The sequence below is a fragment of the Trifolium pratense genome, linkage group LG2 (assembly GCF_020283565.1).
Source record: "Trifolium pratense cultivar HEN17-A07 linkage group LG2, ARS_RC_1.1, whole genome shotgun sequence".
Taxonomy (NCBI): Eukaryota; Viridiplantae; Streptophyta; class Magnoliopsida; order Fabales; family Fabaceae; genus Trifolium; species Trifolium pratense.
The window spans coordinates 69,879,397-69,892,931 of record NC_060060.1 but is presented as its reverse complement, the minus strand read 5'-3'; the positions used below and the strand labels follow the sequence as shown (position 1 = coordinate 69,892,931).

Here is a 13,535-nt window from a genome sequence, read left to right as displayed (position 1 = left end):
GAATCTTCTTGTCGGCCATTTAGCTTGTATTATTCAAAATTATTGTATTACCTTTACTGTTACTTTGTCGGTTGTAATAATGTCTCTTTACAGCTGTTTGTCGTTTGTAATAATTAAGTTTCTTTACAGCTGTTAGGATTTATGAATTATATTGTATTAGTTTTGAAGTCCGAAGTGATTCCTTACTCTATAAAAGGATCCTTCATTTGTATTAGGAAGCATGCAAAATTTTCAGATCAAAACCTGAAGATACTTGACTTGCTTCAAATATTTGTAAGTATTAATTATTCAATAAAAATGTTTTATTATAATTTCTTCTTTCTTATATTAACTTTCCAAATTATATTCTATATAACCTCTGATTTAGATCTACTTCTTGATGATTTACCTACTTTTGATCATAATATTTTATGGATTATGTTTTCCCTAACTTCCGCTTTATTGGTATCAGAGCCTAAACGGTTCTGAGACCCTTTTGAGTTATTAGATTTTAAAGTTTTCAATCTTTTAAGCTTTAAATTATTTCTTTAAAATCTATTCTTTTCTTATCTTGCTTTTGATTCAACCCATAACCCTGAGTGTTGGCTTGTTTTGTAAGAAGGTGCTGAATAGCTAGGTGGTCCAGGTAGTAAGACCCGCAGATAGGGCAGTGAAACCGTTGGTTATTATATTAGGAACACCCTTCTTAACCTTACTTTATCCCTTTAAAGTCAATGAAAATGGTATAGCTACTACAGTTTTAAGTAGAGAAATTAATTTTGAATTTTTAGATAAACCAAAAATTAGAGATTTAAACTCTGTCAAAGGAAAAGCTATATCTCGAATTAATTTAATAAATAAGAAATTAAAACAAATTAATTTTATTAACAAAGAAATACATTTTAAGCGAATAGAAGACCAATTAGAACCCCCAGTTATCAAAGAGAAGATTGGTCATGTATTAGAAAAATTTAAAAAAGATCTTTGTTCGGAACAACCCAATGCGTTCTGGAAAAGAAAAGTACATACGGTTTCTTTACCTTATGAACAAGATTTTAAAGAAATTAATATACCAACCAAAGCTCGACCAATACAAATGAATCAACAACACTTAGAATACTGTAAAAAAGAAATACAGGAATATTTAGATAAAGGTTTGATTAGACCAAGTAAATCTCCTTGGAGTTGCTCAGCGTTTTATGTGATTAATGCTTCAGAACTAGAACGAGGAAGTCCTCGATTAGTAATAAATTATAAACCATTAAACAAAGCATTGAAATGGATTAGGTATCCTATACCTAATAAAAAAGATTTAATAAATAGATTACATAATAAAAGTATTTACTCAAAATTTGATTTAAAATCAGGATATTATCAAATTCAATTAGAAGAAAAAGATAAATATAAAACAGCGTTTGTAGTTCCATTTGGCGTCCCTAGTTAAAAAATCTGGCAGGGAATTCTCAATTCCTTTAATATGCAAAATTTTCAGATCAAAACCTGAAGATACTTGACTTGCTTCAAATATTTGTAAGTATTAATTATTCAATAAAAATGTTTTATTATAATTTCTTCTTTCTTATATTAACTTTCCAAATTATATTCTATATAACCTCTGATTTAGATCTACTTCTTGATGATTTACCTACTTTTGATCATAATATTTTTCATTGACTTTAAAGGGATAAAGTAAGGTTAAGAAGGGTGTTCCTAATATAATTTCTTCTTTCTTATATTAACTTTCCAAATTATATTCTATATAACCTCACAGCTGTAAAGAGACATTATTACAACCGACAAAGTAACAGTAAAGGTAATACAATAATTTTGAATAATACAAGCTAAATGGCCGACAAGAAGATTCCTTCACCGAAAGTAATACCTTGATTTGACTGGCCACTGAAGATAATCTTTTCTGATACCTATAATCAAAGATCGGTAATTCCATAACAATCATCTTCATTGATATTATCCGATGTACTGGTAATGCTATCAGTATCTGAGAAGGCAGACACGGCTTCTTGTAATTTGCTCATAAACTGCTGAGGATTAGAAATAGCAGCTAACGATGCTAATAGCCGAGATCTATCTGATAAGAAATTAGCATCTTCCGGAGCAGAACTGGAACTTTTGCAAAGATCTGGATGCTTTTTAAACCATTCCGCTTTATTGGTATCAGAGCCTAAACGGTTCTGAGACCCTTTTGAGTTATTAGATTTTAAAGTTTTCAATCTTTTAAGCTTTAAATTATTTCTTTAAAATCTATTCTTTTCTTATCTTGCTTTTGATTCAACCCATAACCCTGAGTGTTGGCTTGTTTTGTAAGAAGGTGCTGAATAGCTAGGTGGTCCAGGTAGTAAGACCCGCAGATAGGGCGGTGAAACCGTTGGTTTAGCCCTAGTTGTATTCTTCTTTGAAACTCAAACAAAAATAAGGGGGAGAAGAGAGTCACACAGTAAGATTAGTGGGATAAGATTTGAGAGTTTTAATTAAAAGCGAACTAGATAAAAACTTAAAGGTCTAATTAATTTAAAGATGTCTCGGTTACTGAATAGAGCTTGGAGTAGCGTTAGTGGTAGTGTTAGTGGTAGAAGTAGCAGATCTAATAGGACTATAGTTCCGCCTACTTCCTCCAATACTGAAACCACATTAAATCAAGATACTTTTCAAAATCAAGAATTAGAAGTGCAAGAAATGGAAAATAAATTAATTAATTGGAATATGCCAGAGATTAAGTTAAACGAAGTTTATAAGATTAGTACCTTCGATTTTAAAAGTCAGAAAATTATACATACTCTGGAACAAGCTAGAAATGTAAAAAATAAACAAGAAACTTTTACGTTATTAGATAAAAAACTACTAGACCAACATTATAAAAATGGATTCAGATATATTCACTTAGGATTAGTTCAAGTAGCGGTTAAACCCTTACATAAATTAGGATTAAATTCACCCATATTACTAATTTTAAGAGATTCTAGAATTAGAGACTTTCATGACTCTGTTATAGCCATGTTAGAATCTAATCTTAATGATGGCCCTGTTTACTTTAATTGTTACCCAAACTACTCGATGAGTCTAGGTGACGAGGTCACAAGTTCATCTTTAGTCATCTGCGTTTCAACATCAAAATGACAATTTTACAGAAGGAATATCTAATGTAGATATTATTACTAGAATAACATATAAGGTCACAAATGTTAACTACAACTATAAATCTTTATGATCTACACCAAGAAATGAAACGTGCATAATAGAAGCTAATCTTAAGAAATCCAGTATAATTACCCCAAAAATATTAACCATTTCAGAACTAAAGGAGAAAATTCCCGAAGAATGGATAATAGAAAATACTACGCAACCAGAAAAACTAGAATCAAGATCTATTAGAGATATTATTACCGATCAAGATGGAAACGTTAGGATTAGAATGAATAGAAGTCAATCGTTTAGATACAATCAGTCGCCTAGCATAGGATCTTCTTCCTCTAGACGTTCTGTAGATTCTACAATTAGATTAAACCTAGCAGGAGTTAATTTCGCTCCAACAATACCTCAACCTATTTACCAAGAGAGAATCAGTAGATCTCCTTCGCCTACTGAATCTCAAGTATTAGGAATGATTAAAACTGAGGAACCTTTTGAAATTGATAAAGATTGGATTAGAGAAGATTTTTTAGCTGATTATAATAAAGAAAAACGTAGATGGTATTTTGATACCTTTTTAAAAGAAGAGAGAGATTCATATCTCAAATTATTCTATCAATTTTTAGAACAACATGAAATTAATATTTACTTCTTTACTTGGTTTGAATTATATTGTTTAGAAAATAACACATTAAACCCTTATGCTAAAAAATTATTCCTAAACACCAAAACAAGAATGAATATTAAATGGAAAACTTCTAAAAAAGAGATAGTGGAATCTATCCATCCACCTTTAGAAGCTGTAAAAATTACACCACCTAAGGAAAATATTGAGATAGAAGCCTCACCTTTTAAGGCTATAATCAACCCAACAGAACAAAAGAAAGATATAAATAATATTCATAGTCAACTAAATTACACTAATCAAATATTACACACCATGGCGCAACAACTAGATAGAGTTGAACAATTTTTACCAGAAACCCTAGAAACCAAAGTATCTGACCCTACTAGGCCAATCTATCACTATAATATACCTACAGATAAAGAAATTAAAGATTTGACTCTAGGATTTAATCCAGAGCAGAAATTAGATGAATTAGTAGATAGATTAAAAATCTTAAATATGGGATCAACATCGGAAGTAAGACTTAACACTCTATCATTTGAAAATGAAGAAGAGAATATTATTTCTCGTTTTGACAAAGCCCCTCGACCTAAAACTCGAAATTATTATCCTAGGCCTTCCTTTGCTGATGTTCAGTTTGAGGAAAGAAATAGTTTCATTGGAGATAGTTACTCCGGAGACTGTATTATAGAATGGAACATAGATGGTGCCTCTGAACAACATATATTAAATATTATTCAAAATATGACCATGGCAGCTACTGCCTTCAAGATTAAAAAGAATTCAGATAGAAAAACTAAAGATATGCTAGTAATGGGATTTACTGGTCAATTAAAAGGTTGGTGGGATAATATCCTCAGCGAGGAGGACAAGTTAAAAATCGATTCAGCAGTTAAAATAGAAACAAATGAAGAAATTTGTGTTACAACCCTATTATATGCGATAACTAAGTTCTTTATAGGAGAACCCTTAAAATTACAGCAAAGAGCGTCTGATCAATTATTAAATCTGTATTGCCCCACCATGTCAGATTACCGTTGGTATAAAGATATGTTTCTTTCTAAGTTATGTCTGCGTCCTGATGGAGCGGCCATTTATTGGAAAGAAAGATTTATTAGTGGATTACCTAGGTTATTTGCCGAAAAGGTTAAAAGCAATATTAGACAAAACTACAACGGAGAGATACCTTTTAACTCATTAACTATGGGAGAAATATCAAATTATATTGTTGAAACAGGATTACAAATCTGTACTGATTATAAGATACAAAATAAAATTAAAAATGAGAAAGCAAATAATAAAAGGGAAATGGGATCGTTCTGTGAGCAGTATGGTGCTACCCCTATAAGAGCTCCTAGTAATCCTAAGAGCAAAAAGAAAGCTTTTAATAAAAAGAAAAATCTTAAAAAATATTATAAGAAAGATAATTACCAAAAAGAAAATTATCAAGAAAATAGAAAGTTTTATAAAAATTCAAGAAAAAAGAAAGGTAGAAACTCTCACCAGAAAAATAATAACAAAAACAAAGACATTAAATGTTATAAATGTGGTCGATTTGGTCATTACGCCAATGACTGCAAAGTTAAAGAAAAAATTCAACAAATTAGTAATTTAAACATATCAGAAGAATTAAGAAACAATTTAATTCGTACTTTAGAAAATATAATGCTATTATCAGATGATGATTTATCTTCATCCAGTGAATCTGAAGTTGAAGAAATTAACAATTTAATTGAAAGTAGTGAATCCAGTGAAGAAGAATCAGAAGAATGCTTAGGTATAGATTTTTGTAATTGTAATAATTGTATTAAAAGTATTAATGTTTTAACCAATCACCAGGCTAATACCTTAATAGGAATTTTAGACAAAATGGAAGAATCTGATAGTAAACAAGCTTTTATGAGGCAGATTAAAGATATAATCGACGATAATGAAATAGAAAAGAAAGAACTACATAAGGTAGAATTTAAAGATGTTATGGAACTCTTTAAGAAACCCTCTCAGAATCCTATAACCCTGAGGGATTTACAAGAGGAAATTAAAATCCTTAAAAAAGAGATTCAATCATTAAAAAATAGAGATGATGAATTGGAAGTTAAAATTCTAGAATTACAAGGAACTTTAATTATTCAAGAGCAGAATAGGCTTCGAACTCTTCCTTCTTCTAGTAAGAACGAAGAAGAAGAAATTTATATTAATAAAATAGAGAAAATGATTTCTCACAAATGGTATACAAAGATTAATTTAATAATTAAAGATACGACTTATGAATTTACTGCATTAGTAGATTCTGGAGCAGATTTAAACTGTATACAAGAGGGATTAATACCTACCCAGTTCTACGAAAAAACTAAAGAATCGTTACGAGGAGCCAATGGTAACAGATTACAAGTTTCGTACAAATTATCCAACGCTAAAGTTTGCAAAGATAAAATATGTTACATAACCTCCTTTCTATTAGTTAAAAATATTACAGAAGAAATTATATTAGGAACACCCTTCTTAACCTTACTTTATCCCTTTAAAGTCAATGAAAATGGTATAGCTACTACAGTTTTAAGTAGAGAAATTAATTTTGAATTTTTAGATAAACCAAAAATTAGAGATTTAAACTCTGTCAAAGGAAAAGCTATATCTCGAATTAATTTAATAAATAAGAAATTAAAACAAATTAATTTTATTAACAAAGAAATACATTTTAAGCGAATAGAAGACCAATTAGAAGCCCCAGTTATCAAAGAGAAGATTGGTCATGTATTAGAAAAATTTAAAAAAGATCTTTGTTCGGAACAACCCAATGCGTTCTGGAAAAGAAAAGTACATACGGTTTCTTTACCTTATGAACAAGATTTTAAAGAAATTAATATACCAACCAAAGCTCGACCAATACAAATGAATCAACAACACTTAGAATACTGTAAAAAAGAAATACAGGAATATTTAGATAAAGATTTGATTAGACCAAGTAAATCTCCTTGGAGTTGCTCAGCGTTTTATGTGATTAATGCTTCAGAACTAGAACGAGGAAGTCCTCGATTAGTAATAAATTATAAACCATTAAACAAAGCATTGAAATGGATTAGGTATCCTATACCTAATAAAAAAGATTTAATAAATAGATTACATAATAAAAGTATTTACTCAAAATTTGATTTAAAATCAGGATATTATCAAATTCAATTAGAAGAAAAAGATAAATATAAAACAGCGTTTGTAGTTCCATTTGGTCATTATGAATGGAACGTTATGCCTTTAGGATTAAAGAATGCCCCCTCTGAATTTCAAAATATTATGAACACCATATTTAATAACTATTCAGACTTCACCATAGTATACTTAGATGACATATTAGTTTTTTCAGAATCAATTAACCAACATTTTCACCATATGGAATTATTTTATCAAATTATAAAAAAGAATGGGTTAGTACTTTCTGAAAGAAAATTAAAAATATTCCAGTCAAAAATTAGATTTTTAGGCTTTGATATAACACAAGGAATGTATACACCAATTAGTAGGTCATTAGAATTCATTAGTAAATTTCCTAATGAATTAAAGGATAAAACCCAATTACAAAGGTTTTTAGGATGTGTCAACTATGTGTCAGACTTTATTCCCAATTTACGAACTATATGTATTCCTTTGTTTAAAAGACTTAGGAAAAACCCACCTCCTTGGGATGATACAATGACCCAGAGTATATTACAACTTAAGACAATAGTTAAGAAATTACCCTGCTTAGGAATACCAGATCCTACAGCCAAATTAATAGTGGAAACTGATGCCTCTGATCTTGGTTTTGGAGGAATCTTAAAGCAAATACTGCCGGGTATGGATAAGAAACAAGTTGTCAGATATTATTCTGGAGCTTGGAACCCAGCCCAATTAAATTATAGTACTATTAAAAAAGAAATTTTATCAATTGTTTTATGTATTACAAAATTTCAAGATGATTTGTTTTCTAAGAAGTTTTTATTAAAAACTGATTGCAAAGCTGCAACTAGTGTTTTACAAAAAGATGTTAAAAATTTAGTTTCAAAACATATTTTTGCAAGATGGCAAGCATTACTCTCCTGTTTTGATTTTGAAATTGAGCATATTAAAGGAATTGAGAATTCCCTGCCAGATTTTTTAACTAGGGAATTTTTACAGGGAAAAAATGAGTAAAAAGTCAGACCCTCGGGACGCCTATGGTCCTCCAGTTACTAAAAAAGAAGACGCCACATTAGCCAGTTCTTCATCTTACATTTCTAAGGCTATTACCCCAATTACTCCTTCGGCCCTAACAGCCGGGATTAGACCTTCTTTATTATCTCCTTTGACCTTTACTTCCACTCTAAGAAGTCCTAGACCTCAAAATAATAAGATAAACTATTATACTCCTCCGGCAACTACCCCAAAAACCACATTCATTACCAAAAAATCTTATGTTCCCATTATTCCTTTAGAAAGCCAATACCTTTCTCAAGATGCCTCCTTATTACAGATTGTTTCTAAAGCATTACCATCAGGATTCTTCTTTCTTCCTACTGATTTAAACCGTCTCAAAAATAGAAGATATTATGAGTTCATACTCATTGATACTGAATCTATCTCTCTTACCCACAATTTTGATAAAAATGATCCAGAAAAAATTATTTTTTCTAAATTTAAAATTAATAAAGTCCTTTCTCCTTCTGATTGGGGTCAGCCTCCCTCAGAAGTAAAAAATTTTTCAAGAACCTTTATCCCACAAAATTACTCTTACCATGATTACATGATTGCTTGGTACAATTTTTTAGATATTGAGCCATTTAACCATACCTGGTTTATATGGTTTAATAAAGATATTTCATTAAAGTTTCCAATTTGGTTTATCAAATGGTTTGAAACCATTGGACCAATTTTAGAAATTTTCCCAGATTATGCTAAAAATTCATTTGAAGAATTTTCTCAAGTTACCACGTGTCCTGCTTACAAATCATTACTGTGTTTTTGTGCTACTTTCGGGATTACCTGGATTACATCCTGGACATTTGGAACAGAACCCTTATGGGCTGCTGCTCCTGCTCAAGAATTAGTAAAAAGATATTCAGTTAAATGGTGGTCTAAGTTTAACCCAGAATTAATCTCGTCGAAAAAATTAGCGGAATGGTTTAAAAAGCATCCAGATCTTTGCAAAACTTCCAGTTCTGCTCCGGAAGATGCTAATTTCTTATCAGATAGATCTCGGCTATTAGCATCGTTAGCTGCTATTTCTAATCCTCAGCAGTTTATGAGCAAATTACAAGAAGCCGTGTCTGCCTTCTCAGATACTGATAGCATTACCAGTACATCGGATAATATCAATGAAGATGATTGTTATGGAATTACCGATCTTTGATTATAGGTATCAGAAAAGATTATCTTCAGTGGCCAGTCAAATCAAGGTATTACTTTCGGTGAAGGAATCTTCTTGTCGGCCATTTAGCTTGTATTATTCAAAATTATTGTATTACCTTTACTGTTACTTTGTCGGTTGTAATAATGTCTCTTTACAGCTGTTTGTCGTTTGTAATAATTAAGTTTCTTTACAGCTGTTAGGATTTATGAATTATATTGTATTAGTTTTGAAGTCCGAAGTGATTCCTTACTCTATAAAAGGATCCTTCATTTGTATTAGGAAGCATGCAAAATTTTCAGATCAAAACCTGAAGATACTTGACTTGCTTCAAATATTTGTAAGTATTAATTATTCAATAAAAATGTTTTATTATAATTTCTTCTTTCTTATATTAACTTTCCAAATTATATTCTATATAACCTCTGATTTAGATCTACTTCTTGATGATTTACCTACTTTTGATCATAATATTTTATGGATTATGTTTTCCCTATATATATATATATATATATATATATATATATATATATATATATATATATATATATATATATATATATATATATATATATATATATTGTTTTATAATTCATCATCATTAAACGATAAACAAATGCAACCAAAAACAAATATTCAAGTACAACGATTAATATTATTACAACGCGAGTAACTATATTATAAAATTAATTGTCATCCCAATCTGATACATCTTCATCATCACTGCCTTCATCATCACCATTAGCTTCGACGTCCTCTTCATCAACATCACCATCAGAAGGTACTTCTTCGGCTTCTTCTTGTACACAAAGTTGATTAAAAGTTTCAACTGCAATGACATCATCAACATTGGACATCTCATCTTCCTGATATGGTTCATCTTCACGTTCATCTATCTCATTTTTTTCAATCAGACCCCTTGGTTTTGATGTTATTGCGGCACACCAACCTCGCTTATCCCTCGTAGTCGATGGATAAGGGACATAGTGAACTTGTCTGAGCGAGCCAGAGTGGTGGTTTTGAAGGATCCTTTTTAACCTTTTTCCGTGCTTCAAAAAGTAAGGTCGACAGACGCTTGGTGGCTTTTTTGTTGAATATAGCCTCAATAGTCGCTGTGTGGTGATTTAGCCAAGTTACTTGCGACTACGAAAAATAAAGAAAAATTGTTAATAAATTAGTAAATATATGTTTAGTAACAAAATTGATTGAATAAAAAAGTAATTATAAATAAAAACGTACTCTGAAGCCATTCCAAAATTGTTGATATCCACGTTCATCTGCCCTGACCTCCGTCCAGTTGAGATATGAAGCTTGGAATTTGGATTTCAATGCATTATTGATTGCCTTCGTCGCCGCATTTTGGGGTTGCAAACTGCACAAAAATGAATTAAAACAATATATATATATATATATATATATATATATATATATATATATATATATATATATATATATATATATATATATATATATATATATATATATATATATATATATATATATATATATTAGTTAAGAATAATAATCATATATATCCAATTAATTTATTAAACACAAATTCTTAATAATAATTAACTTACTCTGTGGCGGTATATGGCATGATGAGTCTATCATACCGGTCAACCAACAATTCATGTTGAGGAGCTAGAAGTGCAATTTCGGCAATTTCCTCATCCTCGTGGTCATCATCGTCGTTGTAGGAGTCGTACTCCTCTTTCACACCATCTACAGTTCGAGACTTGGGCATACCCTCCAAGTATCGATTCCGAACAACGCGACGGGGTAAAGCACGTCTACGTCCTCCGCGTCCGACGCCCGGTGGTGGTGGAATATCATCAATGTCATCATCAACATTGTCATCATCGAAATTTTCTTCATCTGGATTCATCTATAATAAAGAAATATATGACAAATATATATATATATATATATATATATATATATATATATATATATATATTGTTTTATAATTCATCATCATTAAACGATAAACAAATGCAACCAAAAACAAATATTCAAGTACAACGATTAATATTATTACAACGCGAGTAACTATATTATAAAATTAATTGTCATCCCAATCTGATACATCTTCATCATCACTGCCTTCATCATCACCATTAGCTTCGACGTCCTCTTCATCAACATCACCATCAGAAGGTACTTCTTCGGCTTCTTCTTGTACACAAAGTTGATTAAAAGTTTCAACTGCAATGACATCATCAACATTGGACATCTCATCTTCCTGATATGGTTCATCTTCACGTTCATCTATCTCATTTTTTTCAATCAGACCCCTTGGTTTTGATGTTATTGCGGCACACCAACCTCGCTTATCCCTCGTAGTCGATGGATAAGGGACATAGTGAACTTGTCTGAGCGAGCCAGAGTGGTGGTTTTGAAGGATCCTTTTTAACCTTTTTCCGTGCTTCAAAAAGTAAGGTCGACAGACGCTTGGTGGCTTTTTTGTTGAATATAGCCTCAATAGTCGCTGTGTGGTGATTTAGCCAAGTTACTTGCGACTACGAAAAATAAAGAAAAATTGTTAATAAATTAGTAAATATATGTTTAGTAACAAAATTGATTGAATAAAAAAGTAATTATAAATAAAAACGTACTCTGAAGCCATTCCAAAATTGTTGATATCCACGTTCATCTGCCCTGACCTCCGTCCAGTTGAGATATGAAGCTTGGAATTTGGATTTCAATGCATTATTGATTGCCTTCGTCGCCGCATTTTGGGGTTGCAAACTGCACAAAAATGAATTAAAACAATATATATATATATATATATATATATATATATATATATATATATATATTAGTTAAGCATAATAATCATATATATCCAATTAATTTATTAAACACAAATTCTTAATAATAATTAACTTACTCTGTGGCGGTATATGGCATGATGAGTCTATCATACCGGTCAACCAACAATTCATGTTGAGGAGCTAGAAGTGCAATTTCGGCAATTTCCTCATCCTCGTGGTCATCATCGTCGTTGTAGGAGTCGTACTCCTCTTTCACACCATCTACAGTTCGAGACTTGGGCATACCCTCCAAGTATCGATTCCGAACAACGCGACGGGGTAAAGCACGTCTACGTCCTCCGCGTCCGACGCCCGGTGGTGGTGGAATATCATCAATGTCATCATCAACATTGTCATCATCGAAATTTTCTTCATCTGGATTCATCTATAATAAAGAAATATATGACAAATATATATATATATATATATATATATATATATATATATATATATATATATATATATATATATATATATATATATATATATATATATATATATATATATATATATTGTTTTATAATTCATCATCATTAAACGATAAACAAATGCAACCAAAAACAAATATTCAAGTACAACGATTAATATTATTACAACGCGAGTAACTATATTATAAAATTAATTGTCATCCCAATCTGATACATCTTCATCATCACTGCCTTCATCATCACCATTAGCTTCGACGTCCTCTTCATCAACATCACCATCAGAAGGTACTTCTTCGGCTTCTTCTTGTACACAAAGTTGATTAAAAGTTTCAACTGCAATGACATCATCAACATTGGACATCTCATCGTCCTGATATGGTTCATCTTCACGTTCATCTATCTCATTTTTTTCAATCAGACCCCTTGGTTTTGATGTTATTGCGGCACACCAACCTCGCTTATCCCTCGTAGTCGATGGATAAGGGACATAGTGAACTTGTCTGAGCGAGCCAGAGTGGTGGTTTTGAAGGATCCTTTTTAACCTTTTTCCGTGCTTCAAAAAGTAAGGTCGACAGACGCTTGGTGGCTTTTTTGTTGAATATAGCCTCAATAGTCGCTGTGTGGTGATTTAGCCAAGTTACTTGCGACTACGAAAAATAAAGAAAAATTGTTAATAAATTAGTAAATATATGTTTAGTAACAAAATTGATTGAATAAAAAAGTAATTATAAATAAAAACGTACTCTGAAGCCATTCCAAAATTGTTGATATCCACGTTCATCTGCCCTGACCTCCGTCCAGTTGAGATATGAAGCTTGGAATTTGGATTTCAATGCATTATTGATTGCCTTCGTCGCCGCATTTTGGGGTTGCAAACTGAATCAGAGGTTATATAGAATATAATTTGGAAAGTTAATATAAGAAAGAAGAAATTATAATAAAACATTTTTATTGAATAATTAATACTTACAAATATTTGAAGCAAGTCAAGTATCTTCAGGTTTTGATCTGAAAATTTTGCATGCTTCCTAATACAAATGAAGGATCCTTTTATAGAGTAAGGAATCACTTCGGACTTCACCATATATATATATATATATATATATATATATATATATATATATATATATATATATATATATATATATATATATATATATATATATATTTGTCATATA

The 13,535-nt window shown here is 30.8% G+C and overlaps 2 protein-coding genes across 2 annotated transcripts; both read right to left on the bottom strand.

The window, feature by feature from the left end:
* Window positions 1–9,742: 9,742 nt before the first annotated feature.
* Window positions 9,743–11,013, bottom strand: LOC123909065. Its single transcript, XM_045959841.1, has 3 exons — window positions 10,694–11,013; window positions 10,353–10,485; window positions 9,743–10,256 (listed from the first exon to the last, which is right to left on the bottom strand). The coding sequence occupies exons 1-3, from the start codon at window positions 10,999–11,001 to the stop codon at window positions 10,068–10,070; spliced, it is 630 nt and encodes a 209-aa protein (XP_045815797.1). The 5' UTR covers window positions 11,002–11,013; the 3' UTR covers window positions 9,743–10,067.
* Window positions 11,014–11,121: 108 nt separating this feature from the next.
* On the bottom strand, window positions 11,122–12,326 carry LOC123909066. Its single transcript, XM_045959842.1, has 3 exons — window positions 12,007–12,326; window positions 11,732–11,864; window positions 11,122–11,635 (listed from the first exon to the last, which is right to left on the bottom strand). Exons 1-3 carry the CDS (start codon window positions 12,312–12,314, stop codon window positions 11,447–11,449), a joined length of 630 nt encoding a protein of 209 aa, XP_045815798.1. The 5' UTR covers window positions 12,315–12,326; the 3' UTR covers window positions 11,122–11,446.
* Between the last annotated feature and the right edge of the window lie 1,209 nt (window positions 12,327–13,535).

Coding starts and splice junctions, on each gene's coding strand:
- LOC123909066 (XM_045959842.1), bottom strand. CDS start 12,314: ATGAATCCAGATGAAGAAAATTTCGATGATGACAATGTTGATGATGAC. Junction 11,865..12,006: donor ATGCCATATACCGCCACAGA/GTAAGTTAATTA, acceptor ATTTTTGTGCAG/TTTGCAACCCCAAAATGCGG. Junction 11,636..11,731: donor AATTTTGGAATGGCTTCAGA/GTACGTTTTTAT, acceptor TATTTTTCGTAG/TCGCAAGTAACTTGGCTAAA.
- LOC123909065 (XM_045959841.1), bottom strand. CDS start 11,001: ATGAATCCAGATGAAGAAAATTTCGATGATGACAATGTTGATGATGAC. Junction 10,486..10,693: donor ATGCCATATACCGCCACAGA/GTAAGTTAATTA, acceptor ATTTTTGTGCAG/TTTGCAACCCCAAAATGCGG. Junction 10,257..10,352: donor AATTTTGGAATGGCTTCAGA/GTACGTTTTTAT, acceptor TATTTTTCGTAG/TCGCAAGTAACTTGGCTAAA.